Source organism: Xenia sp. Carnegie-2017, unplaced genomic scaffold, assembly GCF_021976095.1.
Source record: "Xenia sp. Carnegie-2017 unplaced genomic scaffold, XeniaSp_v1 HiC_scaffold_19, whole genome shotgun sequence".
Lineage (NCBI taxonomy): Eukaryota > Metazoa > Cnidaria > Anthozoa > Malacalcyonacea > Xeniidae > Xenia > Xenia sp. Carnegie-2017.
Window position 1 is genome coordinate 5,901,617 of NW_025813481.1, and position 21,294 is coordinate 5,922,910.

General features: G+C 34.7%; 5 protein-coding genes across 6 annotated transcripts; 2 read left to right on the top strand and 3 right to left on the bottom strand.

Moving 5' to 3' along the window:
- Nucleotides 1-501: 501 nt before the first annotated feature.
- On the top strand, nt 502-6,469 carry LOC124438246 (ATP-binding cassette sub-family F member 1-like). Its single transcript, XM_046988276.1, has 23 exons — nt 502-906; nt 1,166-1,227; nt 1,323-1,427; nt 1,503-1,603; nt 1,695-1,780; nt 1,854-1,930; nt 2,069-2,131; nt 2,308-2,373; nt 2,452-2,618; nt 2,703-2,791; nt 2,917-2,952; nt 3,032-3,144; nt 3,228-3,305; nt 3,375-3,480; nt 3,555-3,629; nt 3,726-3,796; nt 3,886-3,918; nt 4,029-4,064; nt 4,171-4,206; nt 4,297-4,393; nt 4,509-4,573; nt 4,652-4,724; nt 5,143-6,469. Exons 1-23 carry the CDS (start codon nt 666-668, stop codon nt 5,295-5,297), a joined length of 2,031 nt encoding a protein of 676 aa, XP_046844232.1. The 5' UTR covers nt 502-665; the 3' UTR covers nt 5,298-6,469.
- Nucleotides 6,470-6,553: 84 nt separating this feature from the next.
- LOC124438251 (high-affinity choline transporter 1-like) lies at nt 6,554-9,640 on the bottom strand. The gene is made up of 8 exons (XM_046988280.1): nt 9,398-9,640; nt 8,973-9,192; nt 8,764-8,871; nt 8,353-8,657; nt 8,158-8,283; nt 7,881-8,034; nt 7,590-7,813; nt 6,554-7,384 (listed from the first exon to the last, which is right to left on the bottom strand). Exons 2-8 carry the CDS (start codon nt 9,178-9,180, stop codon nt 6,866-6,868), a joined length of 1,644 nt encoding a protein of 547 aa, XP_046844236.1. The 5' UTR covers nt 9,181-9,192; nt 9,398-9,640; the 3' UTR covers nt 6,554-6,865.
- A 158-nt stretch (nt 9,641-9,798) lies between these two features.
- On the bottom strand, nt 9,799-13,648 carry LOC124438252 (high-affinity choline transporter 1-like). 2 transcript variants are annotated; one of them, XM_046988281.1, is made up of 8 exons: nt 13,211-13,648; nt 12,116-12,330; nt 11,863-11,970; nt 11,477-11,781; nt 11,256-11,381; nt 11,022-11,175; nt 10,656-10,879; nt 9,799-10,591 (listed from the first exon to the last, which is right to left on the bottom strand). In XM_046988281.1, exons 2-8 carry the CDS (start codon nt 12,312-12,314, stop codon nt 10,076-10,078), a joined length of 1,632 nt encoding a protein of 543 aa, XP_046844237.1. In that variant the 5' UTR covers nt 12,315-12,330; nt 13,211-13,648; the 3' UTR covers nt 9,799-10,075. The 2 variants fall into 2 exon arrangements, with proteins under 2 accessions (XP_046844237.1, XP_046844238.1); XM_046988282.1 differs by lacking the exon at nt 13,211-13,648 and adding an exon at nt 12,568-12,668.
- A 1,473-nt stretch (nt 13,649-15,121) lies between these two features.
- Nucleotides 15,122-17,446, bottom strand: LOC124438249 (zinc finger protein 2-like). The gene is made up of 2 exons (XM_046988279.1): nt 16,903-17,446; nt 15,122-16,814 (listed from the first exon to the last, which is right to left on the bottom strand). Exons 1-2 carry the CDS (start codon nt 17,290-17,292, stop codon nt 15,288-15,290), a joined length of 1,917 nt encoding a protein of 638 aa, XP_046844235.1. The 5' UTR covers nt 17,293-17,446; the 3' UTR covers nt 15,122-15,287.
- A 225-nt stretch (nt 17,447-17,671) lies between these two features.
- Nucleotides 17,672-21,032, top strand: LOC124438247 (influenza virus NS1A-binding protein homolog). Its single transcript, XM_046988277.1, has 6 exons — nt 17,672-18,783; nt 19,052-19,271; nt 19,336-19,593; nt 19,671-19,844; nt 19,921-20,130; nt 20,226-21,032. Exons 1-6 carry the CDS (start codon nt 18,115-18,117, stop codon nt 20,678-20,680), a joined length of 1,986 nt encoding a protein of 661 aa, XP_046844233.1. The 5' UTR covers nt 17,672-18,114; the 3' UTR covers nt 20,681-21,032.
- The last annotated feature ends 262 nt before the right edge of the window (nt 21,033-21,294 follow it).

Genomic DNA, 21,294 nt, shown 5'->3' on the forward strand with positions numbered 1-21,294 from the left:
ACACCTATCACAGATACAATGAATTAGTTGAAGAGTTTTCAGCAATCTATCTTTAATATATCTATGGTCACCAAATCAATGATAGTCACAAGGAGTATCACTCACAAGCACACGCCATGTTTCCACTTTAAACTTCTACAAACGCCTTAAGTATCATTACGCAGTTCCCGTCACACCAGTAAAAACCTGGTATTTTCATTTCTGGGTGTTTTTTTTCAATAAGCAACAAAAAATTATGAATGTCTGGAAACCCAGAACAATGGCATCACCAGCTTAATAAGTGAGGGGGACAATATTCATATATGCATGTTCCTCCTTATTCCTTAACTTAAATTATCTTTTACAGTAAAAATGACGCTAGATTAGATTTACTCATTGAGCTAAATATGACTATTATATTTACTATTAAAATATATAAATATAACAATTATAATAAATATAACTGTTATATTTAAGTTCAATGGGTAAAAAAACCCTCGTTATTCCTTCTTGTTCTTTTTTCTCCATTGTGGGGTATCGGATGATCATTTAGGGTAATTTAGGATCGTCAAAATTTTGCTGACATTTTGGTTTCTCAAAATATACTTCGCTATAAACGCCTCGTGGAGTCCTTTAAAGTGTTTTAAAACGTTTATAAATGTCAAGGTTCACTTAAGATAGTTAATATGGGAAAGAAAAAGTCTACGGGAAGTAAAAAAAAGCAAAGTTTAGCCATGGCTGTCGAACAAGCTGAACAAGAAGTTGGTGAATTGAAATTGGATGAGGATGACACAAAGAGAGCACGAAGCAATAATAAAAATAAAGATGAAGAAGGCATTAAGAAAGTTGAAGAGAAAAATGAAGACGAATTTCAGTTTGATTATACGGCTGGTGAAAATCTCGGTGAAGAGAATGAGAATTTAAATGGTTTGTTTATTTAAATATACGTCTTGAATATTCATCCGACATCAGAACTGTTCAAACGTTATTCGTCTGACATAACTATATGTTTTAAAAACTTAAATAAACCGAACACTGACCCGAACCAAGAATATTGTTATATTTTGGTTGAATAAAATGAAAGATTAAGTCGACTTTGAGAACGACAAAATGATCGAATAATTCGACAAAATCCGACCTTTGTCATAAGAACTACAAATTAATTCGTTTGCAATTTTCTTCACAGATATGGCAGACTTAGACGTTACGCAATTAAGTCGAAAAGAATTAAAAAGACTGAAAAAAAAGGTTTTCCTTTGAGTCTTTTGATTATTTATCGAGGTAAATATCAGCATTTATTGTTGTGTGATTTCAAAATATCTTCTTGTTGTGTGTATGTTCAGGAGAAATTTTTACAAGAGACAAAAGCAATGGAGGAGTCTCAATTTTCAGTATCCCAACGCGAACCTACAAGCAAAGGAAATGTAGAGAATTCAACAGATATTAAGGTATGAAGCATGTGAAGAACTTCCTTTTTACACATCATCTAGTGGTTTTCCTATGATGCATCTCAACACATTTAGATAGAGAAATTTAGTATTTCAGCAAGAGGCAAAGACTTGTTTGTGAATGCAAATTTACAAATCTCTGCTGGGCGACGTTATGGTCTTGTTGGACCAAATGGGTTAGTTGATTGGTCAAACTTTGTGACATTGACTTGCTTTCAAGTGTTATTTAAAATTTTGCAAAATTTATTTTATTAAATTTTATTTAAGTATGGGCAAAACAACTTTATTAAGTCACATTGCAAAGCGAATATTGAGCATTCCTCCAAATATTGATGTTTTATTATGTGAACAAGGTGGGTAAAATTGAAGCATTTTAAATAAGTTCCCTAATTTTCTTTGACTTAATTATAATTATTTCCAATTAAGATGTCGTTGCTGATAACACACCTGCATTTGATGCAGTACTCAAAGCAGATACAAAACGACTTGCTTTGCTTGAAGAGGTATTTTAAAGCATTGAGCTGTAACATTTTTATTATTGATATTGTGCTCTGTTTTATGAAGTAAATACATTGATTTACACGCCTATTTTAATTTTCTTAAGCTCCTTTATTTATGTGGAATATTTTCTTGTGTCATAGGAGAAAAAACTTACAGAACAAAGTGCTGCTGGGGATGAGAATGCTATGACAAGACTGAAAGAAGTATGCCAAGTCAATTTATGCTTGCTTATGATCCCTAATATCAAATAATAATGTATCTTTAACCACCAAGAAGATGTTCTTAAACAGTGCTCACTGTTGCTAGCATTGATTTCATTTTGTCTACACAAAGTGGTTTAAAGGAAATTTCATTTTTTCCAGTAATTTGTTTATTTCAGGTTTATGTTGAACTAGAAGCCATTGGTGCATCATCTGCTGAAAGTAAAGCAAGAAGAATTTTGGCTGTGAGTGAAAAAATTATTTAATGCCTGTTGTAATGTTGTGCTGCTTCTCTTATTATTACACTCCTCTGTGCCTTCAAGGGTCTTGGTTTCACAACGGAAATGCAGCAACGTCCTACTGTGCAATTTTCTGGAGGTTGGCGTATGAGAGTATCATTAGCACGAGCATTGTTTATGGAACCAACTTTATTGATGTTAGATGAACCTACAAATCATCTGGATTTAAATGCTGTTATATGGTTGGATAAGTGAGTGTATGAATCACTTGTTTATGATACAATTACATATCTTATGTTGAGGTTCTAATTTTTATTAATTATCTTTTTAACTAGCTACCTACAACAATGGAAGAAGACATTATTAATAGTTTCTCACGATCAACATTTTCTTGATAGTATTTGCACAGATATCATACACTTGAGTAAGCAAACCTCTCTTTTTATTTTTAATGTGCAGATATTATAGTAGGCAAACTTCTCCTTTTATATTTAGAGAAAGTAGAAAGAATTTGTTGTTTTTTAATTATGTGAATTTTCTTTTTATTAGATGAGCAGAAGTTATTTTACTATAGAGGAAATTACAGTAAGTATTTTTAATAATTTTAATATTCCTGTGCTTTAAGGTTTCTAAAGTAGCATTTTTTTGTGTCAACAAAATTCAGGTCAGTTTAAGAAAATGTATCAACAAAAGATGCGTGAACAAGAGAAGGCTTATAAAAGACAAGAAAAGCAAATTAAAGAATCAAAAATGGGTGGCAAGTCAAAGAAACAAGCGGTAACTACCTAAGACATAAAGTGAATACATAAAGTTTTTCTAACAATGTGCTACTAAATGAGGGTTTTTTACCATGTTGGAAGATGGAGGATGCTAAGGCAACACAGAAAAGGAAGAACGAGAAAGGTGGCGGGAAAAAATCCACAAATGATGATGATGATGTATGTATCAAAATAAATGTTATGTTTTTAATGATCCCTTTATTTCAATGATTGAAAAATTATTCTCAGATGGAAGCTGAAACTGTAGAATTGATACGAAAACCTAAGGAATATGTTGTAAAATTTTCATTTCCACTTCCTCCTCCTTTAAATCCTCCAATTTTGGGTTTGAAAGGTAACTTCATATTAAAATGAATGTAAAACAGACTTCATGAACGACATGGTGCCTTCATAATCATTTTTTCATAGAAGTTACATTTGGTTATCCAAATCAGCCAAAATTATTTGTTGATCTGGATTTTGGAATTGATCTTAGCTCGCGTAGTAAGTTGCTTGTTTTAAAAGTCGATCAATGAACATAGGCAACTCTTGGGAAAGAAATTTCAGAAACATCTGACATCTTGTGTACTTTCACTGCAGTTGCTGTAGTTGGAAATAATGGAGTTGGAAAAAGTACGTTTTTGAAGTTACTAATTGGCGAGTTAAACATGGTAAAATTTACATTTTGTAATATTTTCTCATGTGCATGCCTTCTAGCTTATTTACATGGCAAAATTTGATGATAAAAAACATCTTTTAGTCAAAAGGGGAACTCATAAAGAATCATAGAGTGGTGAGAGTTGTTAATGAATTATAAGTTATAATTTTATGGATTTAAAATTCTAAATAATGAGAATTTCAGGTTTCTTCCTTTCATTCATTTTTCATTTTTCTCTTTTATAGCGCATTGGGTTTTATAGTCAACACGCAGCTGATCAGGTTCGCTTAAAACTTTGGATAATTTGTCAGAGATGTCAAATAATTTTTTATTCTTTTCATTTGGTGGAACTTGATTGTACAATGTGATTTTTTTGGTTGAATTTAGTTGAAATTGGAAGAAACTTCTGTCGAGTATTTGCAGGTTTGAATTAAGATTTGTGCTTAATCAAATCTTCGATCTTAAAAACGATGAAGATTGAGTAAAGCCATTGAAAGTTTATTTATTATATAGAGAAAATATAATTTGAACTACCAAGGGTCAAGAAAAACGCTTGGTCAATATGGTTTAAGTGGGCACGCTCACACTATAAAAATTAAAGATCTTTCGGGTAAGAATGGTAGACAAATAAAAACTGCACTGACCAGGTGTTGTGCTTGACCTATGTATAACAATGTCACGGTACATGTGTGTATTTTAACTTTAGTCGTCGTAAACATTTCTAGGTGGACAAAAGTCACGTGTAGCTTTTGCAGATCTTGCTCTTAGCAATCCAGATGTAATTATTCTCGTGAGTGAATCAATTCTTCATGGATTGAATAGTCTAACTAAAATTAATGATTTTTATTTGATCCATCTTTATTCGTAGGACGAGCCTACGAATAATTTAGACATAGAATCTATCGATGCTTTAGCTGAGGCGATCAACAAATATACTGGAGGTACGTCACATATAAATTATGTATTGTTAACATTACGTATGCCGTATACTGGAGGTACGTCACATATAAATTATTGTTAACATTACGTATGCCATATACTGGAGGTACGTCACATATAAATTATTGTTAACATTACGTATGCCGTATACTGGAGGTACGTCACATATAAATTATTGTTAACATTACGTATGCCATATACTAGTTCTGTGTACCGGAGCCCGGTACTAAAGGTGAAAGCTCCGGTGCTTGCATAGCACTGCCATATAATTTGAATGGCAGTCAAATACTGACAAATATTATCCCATACCATGTTGCAATGCGGTATACTGTTACAAAATGTCTTGATCAAAAACACCTCGAAGTAATTTTTTTGCATTTTTCTCTCGTGTACGACTAGCTGTTTCTGTGTATTTTGAAGGTGTAATATTAGTAAGTCATGATGCTCGTTTGATTTTGGAAACCGATTGTCAGCTTTGGGTGGTAAAGGAGAAAAATATTCATGAAATACAAGGTGGTTTTGAGGATTATCGACAAGAAATACTCGAAAAACTTGGCGAAACGTTAGCTCATTAAGACATTCGGTTTTATACTAGATGTTTTAACACTTGGATAAATTTATGAAGCTTTAGAGAGGCTCTATATGAATTTAAAATCAAGGCAATGATGATGGATTTTCACAGCACTAAAGCAATTTCCGGTTATTAGATATATCAATATTTGACAACATCGACACAAAAACTCTTGTATTCAGTGGTACTGAAGTACATTCAGTGGTGCTGAAGTACATTCAGTGGTGATGAAGTACATTCAGTGGTGCTGAAGTACATTTAATGGTACTGAAGTACATTCAGTGGTGCTGAAGTACATTCAGTGGTGATGAAGTACATTCAGTGGTACTGAAGTACATTCAGTGGTGCTGAAGTACATTTAATGGTACTGAAGTACATTCAATGGTATTGAAATAGTTACATTCAATGGTACTGAAGTACATTCAATGGTGCTGAAGTACATTCAATGGTATTGAAATAGTTACATTCTATGGTATTGAACTAACTACATCACAGTATAGAAATAAACAGTAGTCCCACTCTAAAGAAATTTTTAGTGTATCGCATATTTTATTACGCATGTGATTAGCTTAGTGACAGCCAATCAATTGCTTTTTTTGACCAATAGGAGCGCTGAAATGGCTAGCATCAGCCAGTAATTTAATTAATATACAGCACCAAGTTGCACAGTGGAGTGAGACTACTGTATGTTTCTATACAATGGCTGCATTCAGTGGTACTGAAGCATATTCGGTGGTATTGAATATTGAAGTACATTCAAGGGTACTGAAGTACATTCGTTGGTATTTAAGTACATTCAGTGGTATTGAAATAGTTACATTCTATGGTATTTAAGTAGCTCCATTCAGTGGTATTGAAGTACATTCAGTGAAACTGAAGTACATTCAGTGGTATTGAAATAGTTACATTCTATGGTATTTAAGTAGCTCCATTCAGTGGTATTGAAGTACATTCAGTGAAACTGAAGTACATTCAGTGGTATTGAAGTACATTCAGTGAAACTAAGTACATTCAAGAGTACTGAAGTACATTCGTTGGTATTTAAGTACATTCAGTGGTATTGAAGTACATTCAGTGAAACTGAAGTACATCGAAGAAGCACATTCATGTATGGAGGATCTACATGACAAGTTAAATTTTATGCGAGGAATCGTTTTTGAAATCATTTATTTGTATCCCCTCCTAATTAGTGAACTTGCAAAAGTGATTAAAATAAAAGTAAGCAACATAAAACACAATTCAAACATACAATACTAATTGTTTAAAGATTTCACTCTCGAGTCAAACAAGTTTTTACTTTATAGATTCTTTGCTTAAAGATAATTTCTCCACTTCACGCTAATTTTTCGTTATTCAGTGTATGACACAGAGATAGGCAAATTACTGTTCCGTATAACCAACTAAAATATAAAAAAGTTGGTTTTTCAATAACACACAACAACACTTGTTTGTTTTTACATGTGATGTTCATATATTGTGAAGAGCATCTAGAGTTTTACTTCTTGCTTACGTATTGTCAATTAAGGCGGCGATGTTTTAATTCTTCTCCATAACATCAAGACATATAAAGTATTAACTTAGAATATCCGCCAACAAATGGCTATTTTCGTTTGATTTTTCCTTCTCAACCGACGATTCTTCAAACGCCGTTTCATAAGTACTTTGAAAATAACCCAATGCGTCCCATTTCGTGGAAATGTGCCGAGATTTAAACAAATACTTTGTAACGGATGACACAATAATAATGGTTAGAGACGACAAAATCATGGCAAGGCTTTTAAACGGAAATAATTGACCATTAGATTTGTCGTACCATGGATAATGTATGAAAGGTTTAAGACCTATAAATGTCACACCTCCTCCGGCTCTAAAGAAAACTGCTACGATGTATCCGCTTAAAGCACCGTATGAATTTGCGTTGGCCATAAATATGACACAACATAGTTGAGGAAACAAGACAACGTAGATGAGTTCAACACAAAAGGCCCAAAGTCCATAAATTGATTCAGCGTTTAGAGCCATGACCGTTGCACAGAAACCGACGCAACAAGTTGTGATACGAATAACTAGTAACATCTCTCTTTCTGACGCCTGAAAATGCACAAATGAAGATAATGCAGAACCGTTCTGAGAATTCTCTAATAAGAGTTTCCTGCATCATCGCTATCTTGTCTTCTCCCTGATTGAGATGTGGTTAAGTTACAAAATCAGTTTTCACTTGGATATCTTTGTTATATCCACCTTTTTGAAGCTTTAGCGTATTAATCATTTTTACTACAGACTCAAGTGTATTTACCTGTGGTCTGAAGAGCACTTTGTAGATATTTCTCGAAATCATAGAGCTGGAAGACAAAATAGCTGAGTCAGCACTAGACATTACTGCTGCTGTTACAGCTCCCAGACCAATAAAAGCAACAGCTGGCGGCGTTAAATATTGTAAAACCAAAGGAAGAACCCGATTTCCGTCTTCTTTAGGCAACGTGCTGTTGGTATGTCCCTTGTAAGCCGTCGCTGACCAATCTATACACAAGAGATACGTCCTTATCTTGAACAAAATATGGCTATTTTATTTTTGTAATGAAGTTACCTGTTGATGTTGCTAAAGCTCCTATAAGGAATGGAGGTATAGCCATTGCAAAACAGGCGAATGCTGCTAGCAAAGACTGTGCTTTTGTTTGCTTGGCCGTTTTGCAGGCTAAAACTCTTTGGAAATATACTTGACTGGGAATGGCTCCGAATATCTAAATTAAACGGTTGGAAAATTTCCAACATCAGGCGTATATGGTTGGTGATGGAATCATGGAAGTTTGTAAAACAAGCAATGACTGCCATTCCTAGAATTCCTGGAAATATCATTTATGTACCAGAAGTAAAGCATTATCAATCCATACTCCTGTCTTGTTTGTTTCCCAATGTCCAAGCCAGTGTTTTTTTGTGCTGCTAATGCTATGAACGGCATGATTGGTGAACGCAAATGGTATTGATAGCCACTAAAAATATATATATCAAATCTTTAAGTATTTTTTCCCGTTAAATGGGCACATATAAAAGTCACTCACCAGACCGACAAAGATGAAAAAAATTTGAACAATGTCGGTGTAAGCGACTGAGTACAGGCCACCTACAAAGGTGTAGGCGACACAAAAACACGCTGAAACAATTATTGCTAGTGTGTTATCAATGTCGAGAACGACACCTATGGAGGCACCTAGTGCTGCTAAAATTGAAGCACACCATAATATATCTCCTATAAAGAGTGGAATGTACATCAATGCGCCGATACGTGCCCCGTACTTTTCTTGGAATGGATCTAACATCGTCACGTAGTTTTTTGCACGCATTTTTTCCGCAAAGATGAGACCACCTGCAACAATTACGTCAAGTTGAATAGGTGAGTTTAGCGCCTGACTGCCTGGCATTATCGTTTCACGAAACTTTTAATTGATCTCTTTCATTTCTTGGTGACTTACCTAAAGCAAGGCTTGCTGCATAGCAAAACGGTGCTTGTACGGCAAGCAAACCTTTCTTGTAAGTTTCTTCACTTGTTCCATTGATGTAGCCTCCACCAACCCACGTGGCTGTAATCATTACAATGAAATGTGTTGATATTACTAATATGCTTAAAAATAAAGTGCATCTGCGTAGAAAAACAATTCTTGTGAATATTTATTGCAAGCACCTGTCATTGTTATCGAACTGACCAACAGTCCCAAGCTTCTTCCAGCCACAAGAATATCCTCGCTTTTATCAATTCTTTTTTTACAATCTTCTCTTTCGTCATTTTTTTCTGCTTTTGCTTTTTTCCTGATAGCTGCCCATATTCCAACAAAGAGAATTGCGATGTAAAATAGTACTATTCCAATAGTACCACTTACATTTAACGACATGATGTTTATAGCCTAAATTTGATGGTTGACACATCATCCAAATGCACGTACGTATCAAAACATTGTTTTAGAAACAAAAAACTTGAAATAAATATATCTCACCGGCCTTATAGATATCACATGTTTTACTCGTCAAGCTTGTTTTTACCAACTGCTAACTAATATATTTACTTCATACGTTAAATTATACCGATTGTGACATATCTTCACTACCTACCTAAGTCGAATTCTATGAATCGACCTTAACTTGGTGTTTTCATAAGTTTTTTTTTGTCCTCCTTGTAAACCAAACTAGACTTTGTGTTCACGATAGGAATCATGTGATTTTAGTCTGACGCTATTGTCCATTTCTATATATCTCGTGATTTATTTGGTTACCACATGAGCTGTATGATTAGCACAAGATTCAATTAAACAACATTTGAGAAAGTGTTTTGAACAAAAAGTTAATGCGACACATTGGTTGTATCTCTATGTTTTTCTCGTCCAGCGCTTGTTTTAATTGACCTGTATAGCAAAGCTGTTATGAGACGTTTGTAGCAAAACTGCTGATTTAGGTTCACATATGTTTTATTAGAAATATTTTTTGTGTCGATTGCATCATTCACCAACACTTCATTTTATCTTGTCCCGTGTATTTAATGCTTGTCATTTTATTAAATATAGTTATGTGTTGTGATTCAATAGGATGTAACAAATGTCCATTTTGTAAAGTTGTTTAAATAAATAATTAACATTTTTGTTATAGATGACTTAAAATTTAAGAATTACACTGATAATGAAATTTAATTGTCATCATCATCATCATAGTTCTGTACTATAAAATTAGGATCGCCGGCATTGTGAGTTGTCTGTCTTTCCCTCCCTATGCTCCCAATTGTTCCTCATGGTACAATTATATTCTGGTTACTGCAACAAGCTTCACATTTTCCTTGTTATTTCTATGAGCGACCTCCCGAGTTTCTTGTTCGTGTTCATTGGAGAAACAGCGAAAAACATCATACTTCTTTGATAAATACGCAGAGTTGAATAGAAATTTTACAAAATACGAGACAAACACTATGGCGAAAAATGAACAAAGCATCGCCAGTGTTCTGAATGGAAACAACTGCTCTTTTTTTTCGTTGCTGTAATAAGGATATTTGATAAACGGATCCAGTCCAATTGTGACCTCACCCCCGCCAATTCTTAGAATTAATGCAATGACGTAACCAATTAATGCACCGTACGTGTTCACATCCTTCACGTAAATAACGCAACACAACTGTGGAAATAAGACAGCATAAACAAGATCAGAGCAAAGATACCACAAAGCGTAGATTGATTGAATTTGTAACGCCATGACTGTTGCAACTGCACCAACACCGAAGACAGACAAACGTACAACCCAAATAATTTCTCTCTCTGTTGCCTAGAACACATCGAAACATAAGTACAATGGTATTTATACTGAAAAAAGCATGTGAGCTATTTACCTTTGGTCGTAATATGAGTTTATAAACATTTCTGGCGAACATAGAGCTTGCAGATAATATTGATGAGTCAGCACTAGACATTACAGCTGCTGATACAGCTCCCAGACCAATAAAAGCAACAGCTGGCGGCGTTAAATATTGTAACACTAAAGGAAGAACCCGACTTGCATCTTTCTCAGGCAAAGTTCCATTAAGATGTCCAGTGTAGGACGTTTCTGACCAATCTAGTGAATGAAAGATAGAGAAAGCTTAAAATAGTGTTTATTCCCCAAATCATTAAATTGTGTCCTTATATCATCCTCCTTCATCTCCATAGTAAACTTGTGCTCCAGAATCGAAGACTTGTATAGTCATACTACCGCTGACCTGTTGCGGTTGCTATTGCTCCGATAAGAAAAGCAGGAATGGCCATTACAATGCAACCAAATGACGCGGAAAAGGAGAGGTACTTTGCTTGTTTCGATGTCTTGCAAGCCAACACTCGTTGAAAATACACTTGCCATGGAATTCCACCGAATATCTGTAAGTTTGAACAAGATGTGATCAATGATAGTAACTGACCTCTTTGTGTTATCTTTCTATGATGGATCATATACTCACCAGTAGCAAAGCAGAATCGAGCCATACTCCTGTATATCGATTATCCCATTCACCCAACCATTTTTGTTTTGTCGTCCTGATGTTACTTACCGCTGTGTCAGTGATTGCAAACGGTATGGTTAACCACTGTGGAAAAAGTGACACGTGACTATTTTGACAAGAATATTGATGGAAGATTTGAGATGGAGACAAAAATTTGCTCGTTTTAAAACGAGACTCACCAAGCCAATGAAAATACATATCAATTGCACAACATCTGTGTAAGCAACTGAATATAATCCTCCAAAGAATGTATACGATACTGCGATGACCGCTGACACTGTGATTGCAGTCGTATTGTCAAGGTCAATGACAACACTTATTGAAGCGCCCAGGGCAGCTAGAATAGCACTTGACCAAAATATCTCTCCCAATAAAGCTGGTATATACATCAAACCGCCAACACACGATCCGTATTTCTCTTGAAATGGATCTAACATCGTCACATAGTTTCTTGAACGCATTTTTTCCGCGAAGAGAAGCCCGCCTTTCACGATAAAGAATGAAATGTTTTCAGCATTTTACGAATACATGATGATGTATTTATTCTACGAAGTTTTAAACTTACCTAAAGTTAAACTAAGTGCATATCCCCATGGAGCTTGAACCTGTACCAAACCACTTGTGAACGTAGATTCGCTGGTTCCATTAATGTATCCACCTCCTACCCACGTAGCTAAAAAAACCATCGCAAATTGTTGTATGTAAATCATCTCCTTATTAATACATCATATTTTCATGACAATATTAAGATTGATCGTTTTCTCTGGTAGATTTGATTTACGTTTTTAATTGTCATACAAAACTAGCACACTACTGACCTGTCATTGTCATCACTCCAACAAATAAACCCAAGCTTCTTCCAGCAAGTATAACATTCTCTGTTTCACCTCCATTATCATCATTAGCAAGTCGATTTTGTGAGCCCTTCTTTTTTCGAAAGGCAGCCCATATTCCAATGGCCAAAATCAAGATATAAAATATTACAATTCCAACGACACCAACCACGTTGACGGCCATGGTTTTTTGATCAATTCTGTTATAAGAATACCATTGTTTATACAAAAAATTTCTTGATCAACAATAAAACAACTATAAAGTCTATGGTTGGTACATTTACACTTGCAATCTTAACGCTTGTTGTGTTAAAATATATCAAAAGAGAGATTGAATGCTAATAAGAGAAGTCGGCGTCTTCAAAACAAATTTACATCAAATCGAGAATGCCAGCATATCATTTTCATATATAAATTTATTATGCTACATTACTTACAACTTCTGTTACAACACTCCCTGATGTGTATATCTGATTTGTTTATATCTTGAACTTTGCCTCAGTAAATCCTTACGTTTATTAGTCATTTGATGCTTTGCGTTTTGCGTCACTGCTAATTTGTTTATAAATGCGCTTTGTTCCATGAAGCACGTGCTCCATTGTCAAAAGTACATCTGGACTTCCTTTTTTTAATGCTGGTTAAATTGTGCAATTCAATAGTTGGAATTGAGACAATCATGGAAGAGAATAAAGGCAAGACATCTCATTTGTGTCTTACATCAAAATTTCTGTCGTCTTCAACTTTTCGATGGCAACAACGAATATAATACACTTTCAAAGTTTAATGTTTCAATACGTAGGGGAAGTTGAAACCTTAAGTTACCTACGTCACTTAAAAACAGAAAATTCTTAAAGTCAGTCAAGTTCATGTGTAATTTGAGAGTTTACTGTAAGCTCAAGTTCAGTGCAAATGATCCCAATTTATAATATCATCCGTTTGTCATTCAAGGTCCAAAGATCGTTCAATTCAATTACTATATTGATCATTGGTCACGGTGAAGATTGAAATTATATAAAATTGTGCACGATTCATTATTTCTACAAAGACTCTTGAAATGAATGATTTTGCAAGTGTACATACCTTGAACCTTACTTCGATGGACTCTCCCAGCTTTAAACAACTAAAATGTGACATACATTGCCTTTATATGAAATATTTGTGCCAGGTGTTTTATACACATGCGAGCCTTCTCACTGGATTAATTCAGTTGTCTTGTTTATTGGTTTTCTTTATCGATCCAATCAATTTCAGCATTTTGAGGTTTCCGGTTAATGAAAGTGCGCAGATGTGGTCATTTCAAATTCTCTGCTTATACGAGCGTCGTGCAATTTTTCTTGTAATAAAAGACTTTTTTTTTGAGAACGTTTCCGTCTTTCGTATTTAGTGTGGAGTCCTCGCAAGTATTTTAGTCTATATCATTAAAAAAAAGGAATCTTTAGCTTATTTTTTCATTTCTCGCTGAGAGTTAGCTTGTTTGATGCCAACTTGCACATTTCTAAAGCTTTCTGAAGAAAGAGATTTCTTAAATGTCGAACGAAAATTTTCAGGCGATAAACCTGTTTCGACTAATGTATATTCCGGTTTATCTCGGTTTTCTTTTGTGGATTCAGGAATGTCAAAGAGGGACACCACACCTCAGTCGGTAGTCGAGTGATTTGCCTCATGACGCCATGGCATTAATTTTATTCAAAAACAATCTCGAACTTTTTTATAAGTGCATAATTCAGTCGATCTTTACGTACAAGTGACATGGAAAAGCATACTTACTATTTTACATCTTTTAAGAAATGTTTGTTGTAATTTCTAGTTCTTCTAGTTGTGTAAATTATTCGTCATGCAAAAAATTAATTTCCCACTTATGAAACGTAATTCTAAAGCACATTTAAATATTAATAGTCTCTCTCACAAATCGTTTAAATCTTGTATAAATGGAATAAATGTTTCCCAATAGCAATCACGACGAATGACAAATTTTGCCGCTTTCAATTGCCCTATCTCGAATCTCCCTCGCTTCTGTTCGTCTTTTGAAGATTGTTAAATGAATTTCCTTTCCCGCCTGAACCTCATATGTGCGAGATATTCCAGACATACCGGGCGAAACACCTGGACCTGTGAGAGTTTCCTTTAGTGACAAGATCCATGTACAATTGTACATATATTTGTTGAAAAAATTTTACATTTACAGCAGCTTTGATTATTTGGAGGTTTTTGTACTTTTTTTAAATACGCTACAATATAGAGCAAATTTTTGACTTCACTGCCAAACGTCTTTGATATAATCCTTCATCATTAACTTCTTCTATCGATGCTAACTCATTGGAGTCATTAGCGGAGTTCAACACAGAGTTCTTTAGCTCGCTCTTTGATTCATTTGCTAACGAATGACTAACATTGTTTCCTAACTCCTTTTGCTTTCGCAATTTTTGCTTTAGTTCTTGTTGTTGTGTCTGAAAGATGACCAACGATGTATCTTTGTACCTCTCGTGAATTGCTGTGTAATCAATGCTTCCCTTTGGCCCACGACGCAACATCAAAATGCACTTCTATCGCGTATATGACCAATAACGTCACTCTTTAATCTCTTTACTGCTTTACAATAACTATTCATAAAACTCAAAAAATATCAATAAAGCAAATTCATTCCTTCAAATTTTCAATGCATGTCTCACGGGCAAGATATTAATAATTTCACTCCGATTCCTGGTTTGTTCAAGCGTTTCTTTGCACTAAACTATTTTAAAGTGATATTTGTGTCTGCCATATTGATTTATTGCGTTGTTGCGCAGGAACCATGACAACAAGTGGATGGGGTAACCAGTGGCAACTTCACTGTACTCGATATTGAATATAACTGGAATACTACATATCAACAAAAATTAAAGATATTCGACTAGTTGTAATATTTCCACGCACACCAGTAAGCTACCTGTATCGCTACCTAAAGATAACAATCCCAATTATACATTCAGCTTGGTTTGAACAGGAATGATGTGACCTTTCTATTTATTTTTATTTCAATGAACTTCATAGGTCTATCATTGGCAATTACATAAACACTACAATTATATAAACAGGGCTCTTATTCCTGTGATAAAATAACACACACAGTTGAAATAATTACAAACATTTATGTATCAAAGACATTGCATTATAAAACCTACGAACATGAAGCAAGCATGTTAGAAATATTATCAACATCAATTGTTGTCAAAGTTGAGCCATCACATTCACTGACAATGAGAGTTAACTGTTCATTTGCTATTGTTGATATATTAGGTAAACTGCTTGATGTATGATGTGTAGAAACATGTTCATTGTTAATTACATCATTTATGATATGATGTGGTTCATTACTTTCATTGACAAAAACACTTTTGCAAGCAAGATCTTCATTGTATGTCACATTTGATGAATTTCTTCCTTCACCACTTTTTATATGACTGTTTTCAGGTGTGTAATCTTCTCCTGATGTTTTGTTTTTCTCTACATCAATTTCAATCATAGTTGCTGCTGTTTTACATTCATTTGTATGTCTTCTCATGTGTTTATGGTAAGTTCCAGATTGTGTAAATGATTTCCCACACACAAAACATGTGTATGGTTTTTCTTTTGTATGCACACGCATATGATATTTTAAATTGCAAGACTTGGCAAAACTGAGAGGACAAAGCTGGCAAGAGTATGGTTTTTCTCCAGTGTGAGTTCGAATATGGTTACGCAATAGTCTCAATTGAGAGAATGCCCGATTGCAAATTGTGCAGGAATATGGTTTCTCTCCTGTGTGTGTGCGTTCATGTTTCCGTCTTGTACTTCGATCTCGGAATCCACGGTCACAAAACTGGCATTTAAACGGTTTCTCTCCACTATGGATATACATGTGTTCTTGATATCGATTTTTTAGATTCTTTGAAAGGCAATTAAATACTTTCCCACAAATTTCACAACTTTTTCGAATCTGACAAGTAGACATGTGTTTATTCAAAGTGCTTTGCTTTGCAAACTTAACTCCACATTTGTCACAAGATAAGCTCACTTTCTTGTGCATAAGTTGATGTTTCATCAGTTTATCATCTGTTGCAAAAACAGCACCACATTCAGGGCAGTACTTGGGAATATAGTTTTCTGTGTGTATCAGTTGATGCCGTTGAAGATCCCTCTTGTAAATAAAACCTTTGGAACACACATCACAAGTGAATGGTTTGGTTTCAAAATGAGTATAGTAATGAACTTGGTACTCCGAATAGGCATGTTGACCATGGTTGTTGAAATCTTTGTTACATATTGAACACACCAGGTTTTTTTTGCATAATGATAAATGTTTCTCAAGTCTTTTGTCAGAATGAAATCCTTTAAGGCAATGTGGGCAATCTTTTTTCGTGGTTTTAAAGTTGTACTGTCGTCGCTTCTTATTTGAGTTTTCACAAGCATATTTATCTGCAACAATATTTATTTTGCTAGCTTTAACAGCCAGTTCTTCACATTTCTTGCAAGGAATATTTCCTGTTTCTGGATCAATTTGTGTAAGCAACTGACATGATTCACATTGTAGAACAGTTTCCAATGCATTATCATCAAGCCTTTCAAACTGAGAGTTTTCACTATCTTTGACATAAGTGTGGTCAGAAAGATGATTACAATCTTCAATATTGTTCAAGCATTTATCTTTTAAAGAGACAAGATTCTCCTACATTAATTTAAACAGGTAGACAATATGGTATTAAAACAATACAAACTGTGTATGGAAGATAAATAAATCATATTGTTGTTAATACCTCATCAACAGGCCGTCCATTTGGATTTAGCGCTACCCTTCGTTTGTTTTTTGGTTTCCGTCCCCGTTGTTTTCCTTTTCCTTTTGTTCTCGCAAGAAAACTCTCTTGAGTTGGGGAAACGCATTTGTGCTTTAAAAATTGTCGTGAATTTGTAAAAATTTTCTCACATTTTGTGCATTCAAAGCTTGTATTACTTGTTTCGGCACGCAAAGTTTGCTCGGTAAAAAAATCTCCAGCATTATCGCCTGGCACAGCGTCCCCCAACAAGGACATTTGAGAATCAACCGAAGATAAATTAATCAAACTTTCATGTTCGTCGCGAAGCTGTAAGCCAAGTTGACGGCAATATTCTTCAATATGATCAGGCTGCAAGTCATCTTTGTTTTCCATGTTGAAAAAGTTCGATATTTGCGAGTGAAATTTCACTGAAAATTTTGTTACTTTGTTACACGCTTATTTACGACAACACACGAAGTGTGTGCTCCGGACGATTCCGAGATCCTGGTTGGAGCAGGTTTTTCAGATGATGCACATTATGCAAATGTATGACGATTTAGCAAAACAACATTGCGCAGAACATTTAATTTAATACTCCCTATACAAGAATATGTTTGTTTAATGCTAAATGTTGTTAAGACGTTCGTCTTGTGACATCTAATAAATCGACACAAGATTGAGTTTTTGCAAATGTTTGTCATTTTGAATGTATAGCGACGAGGAGTGCTACCCATTTTGCATTGTATAGAGTTCCTAAATTGTTTATTTATCGAGTTGTTCATAGTTTGAATACTTGACTGTGATACTTAAACGGTGAAACTCGATATTCAAATTATTACGCAAGGCAAAACATGTTGTAGCTCACGGTTTTCATTTCATTGACATTTGACAGGACGACAGAGTAAGACAGTAACTTAATGCAAAATTGTGACATCAATGGTACATCTTAACCACAAACACCTGACTGTCATGAGAGGACTATATGAGAACCAGGCTTAAGTTAAAATTTAATCCACTCGTTTGCTTGCAATGTCAGTTTTGTGTCTGCATTTTGAAGACGAAATTGTGTTTTGATTGGTGTAAATTGAGTCATAATTATGCATGTAAAAGTAATGACCACGTGCATGGAAACGACATTGTAATCCTGTATACACTTTGATATTTTTGGCGCTCACGAAGAGAAGGCAGTGTATTGCAACTTGTATTGTGACGATCATGGACCTTTTATCCAGAAAAATAAACGATTTATACATAAATGAGGAAGATGCTGGTCTGAAAGAGCCTATTATGCATTCAGATTCCTCAGTAAAAAGTTTACCGACGAAACATGGATCGAAAGCGGAAAGTGACAGTATGTTGTATGATTTACTCCTTCTTTGTGGTCCTCAACAAGACAAAGTTTACGCTCACCGTATTGCACTACTCAGAAAAGCCCCAGTTTTGAGTAGCATGATAGAAGAACACAAGAACGAGGCAAGGATTATACTTTCTGATATGAAGGCATGTGCTGTCGAGACGGTGATCGATTTCTTGTATACGGGTCAAGTTGAACTTAAACCCAATAATATTTGGGATGTTTTATTCGCAGCTGAAAAGCTCGAAATCAACGAGATTGTAAATGCATGTAAAGAATACATCAAGGAAAATATATTAATGGAGTCATGGCTTTATGCACGACAACTTGCTCTTGAAAAAAATGCTGCATGGTTGCTAACGATAATCGATGATTATATACGTGACAATTTTCCAACACTTTTGCAAAGTGAAGATTTCTTGCAATTGCCTCGTTTGCAAGTCGAAATAATCAGCAAAAATGAAGAAATCAGGACTGATCATGATAGAATTCTATCATTAGTGGTGGACTGGTGCAAAAGGAAACTCGAAGTAAGTTGATAATGAACATGTGGCATTTGTAAAATTTTTTTCTCCCGCCAATTGAGGTGAAAGCGTTCCCGCTGATTTCGATGTTTACAATTTTATACAGTTTCTTTTATTGCCTGAGATTTATATCTAAAAGTCGCAATTACTAAATTCCATTTTTTCAACGTTTGAGAAATACATAAAATTTTGTTTTTGTTGTTATTTGTTAGTATCAAATGGGTTATACATGTATAGATATTTTTTTAGTTTTTTCTTTCCTTCCTTTTTGTAGGAGGAAGATCTTCTTGAAGGGTTACTGGAGCATAATCATCTTGTATACTTTTCTTCAAAATATGTCTTGAAAGATTGTATTGACTCAGATTTTGAAGATGAACCAGACTCCATTACAGATGCTCAGAAAGAGTATATAAGACAACAAGCAAATGAAAAGCTACAAAGTCCTGGAAAATCACCCAGACGAACCAGAAATTTAAATTACAAATGGACTAAAGGTTGAAATATCTTTCAGTCTTTATACCTTGTGCATTATATTTATTTTTCAGTTTATTCTTTCAGATCAGTCTGGAAGAAGAGCATTACATTTTACAACAAAAGGTTGCACATCAAGCAATTTTGATGATGAATTTGGTCTTCTTGCTGGAATTGCCATTTCAGAAGGATGTTTTATTGGCATTGCACTAATTGCTTCGGAGGTTGTATGTATTACAGCCTACTACAATGATCTCATGCCCAACTGTAACAGTTCAGTCTCTAGTGATTCATCAAGTAGTACAGATGAGATGAGTTTTTCTCTGATAAAACCCATGATTAGAGGTGTGTTCACTATGTTTTTGTGTAATGGTATGGAAGGTGCCCGATTGCCATGACAATTAAAGCATTCCATTTCTTAGGCCGTTGCAGTGTTGGTGTTGCTGAGGTGAATGGTAAGGTTTTTGTAGTTGGTGGATATGATCGTGGACAGTGTCTGAATTTGGTAGAGTGTTATGATCAAGAAAAAAATGAATGGGTACCTACAACATCATTGTCCAATGCTCGTGGCAGACTTGGACTATGTTGTCTTAATGGTAGGTCATCAAACTCACTTCAAAGTCTTGAAAAATATAGCTAATAAATTTTAACTGTTGTTTTATGGCAATTTAGGTAAACTGTATGCTATTGGTGGATCAAGTGGTAACTGTGAACTAAAATCTACTGAATGCTTTGATTCTGAGAGTAGATTATGGAGTAATGTGGCAGATATGTCAGTATGTCGAAGTAATTTTGATGTCTGTGTCTTAAATGGAAAAATTTATGCTGTTGGAGGAACCAATGGTCGACATCCATTAAAGACAGTGGAGGTCTTTGATCCTGGTAAGCCAACAATATAAATATATTTTATTCTATACTTATGTTTAGTGTATGGCTACTATAATTATACATAATTGCGTACTTTGGGATTTGTTTAGCCCTAACAAAGTGGTCATATATTGTCCCTATGTCTGCTAGTCGTGAAGGTGTCTGTGTTGCAACTTTAAAAGGTTGTGTGTATGCTTGTGGTGGTTACAGTACATGGCATTGTATGGACACTGTTGAATGTTTTAACCCTGATGAAAATTGCTGGTCTCAAGTTGCTTCTTTAAATACTGCTCGTGGTGCAGGAGCTGCTGTTTTAAATAACAAACTTTATGTGATTGGTGGAACAGATGGTAGAACCATTTTAAAGACAGTGGAATGTTACAATCCCGAAAACAATACATGGTCCTATATTGCAAGCATGAATTGTTGCAGACAAAATGTTGGGGTAACCATTGCAAATGGTTACATCTTTGTTGTTGGTGGGTTTGATGGTGTTGCATTCTTGAATACATGTGAGTTTTACGATCCTGAGTCGGGTCGGTGGTGTGCATTTACTCAAGTGTGACCAAATAATCCATCTTGTGTGTATAAGTTCACAAAGTTTGTGAAATTGTGTTTCATAAGATGTTCAAATATTTTGAATGAAATCAAACAGTTTTGGTTGAAGGTTGCAGATTTTTATATAATTTTTAAAATTTTGCAAGTTCTTCTTAGTCATCTGTTGTAGTGGTAAGCTAAACTAGTTCACTAAATACGGTGAGACTCTTGCAACATTATGTATATATTCAAGTATCATCTATATATTTATGGTAGTGAGATTTTTAGCATGTTTGCTTTTTTTATGCTGTGTGTTTAAATTATACTCTAACTTTATTGCGTCGTTATAATAAGTGTGAATAAAATTCCTTGTCCTTCAACATTTTTAGTTTAAATTTATTTATCTTTCCATCAATATCTTCAGTTGAATTTCAGCATAAAGATTGTACTTCATGTTATATCAACATCTCTTTTATTCAAGCAACGATGTGGCAACCTCGTATGGTGAACATTGTCAAGAGTACAAACACAGGTACATGTATAGCAGAATATGATGCTATACTTTCCAGCTGCAATCTTTGACAAAGAAGTACTTTATAGATGAATAATAATGAAAGGATGAAAGCATTCCACAATGTTCTC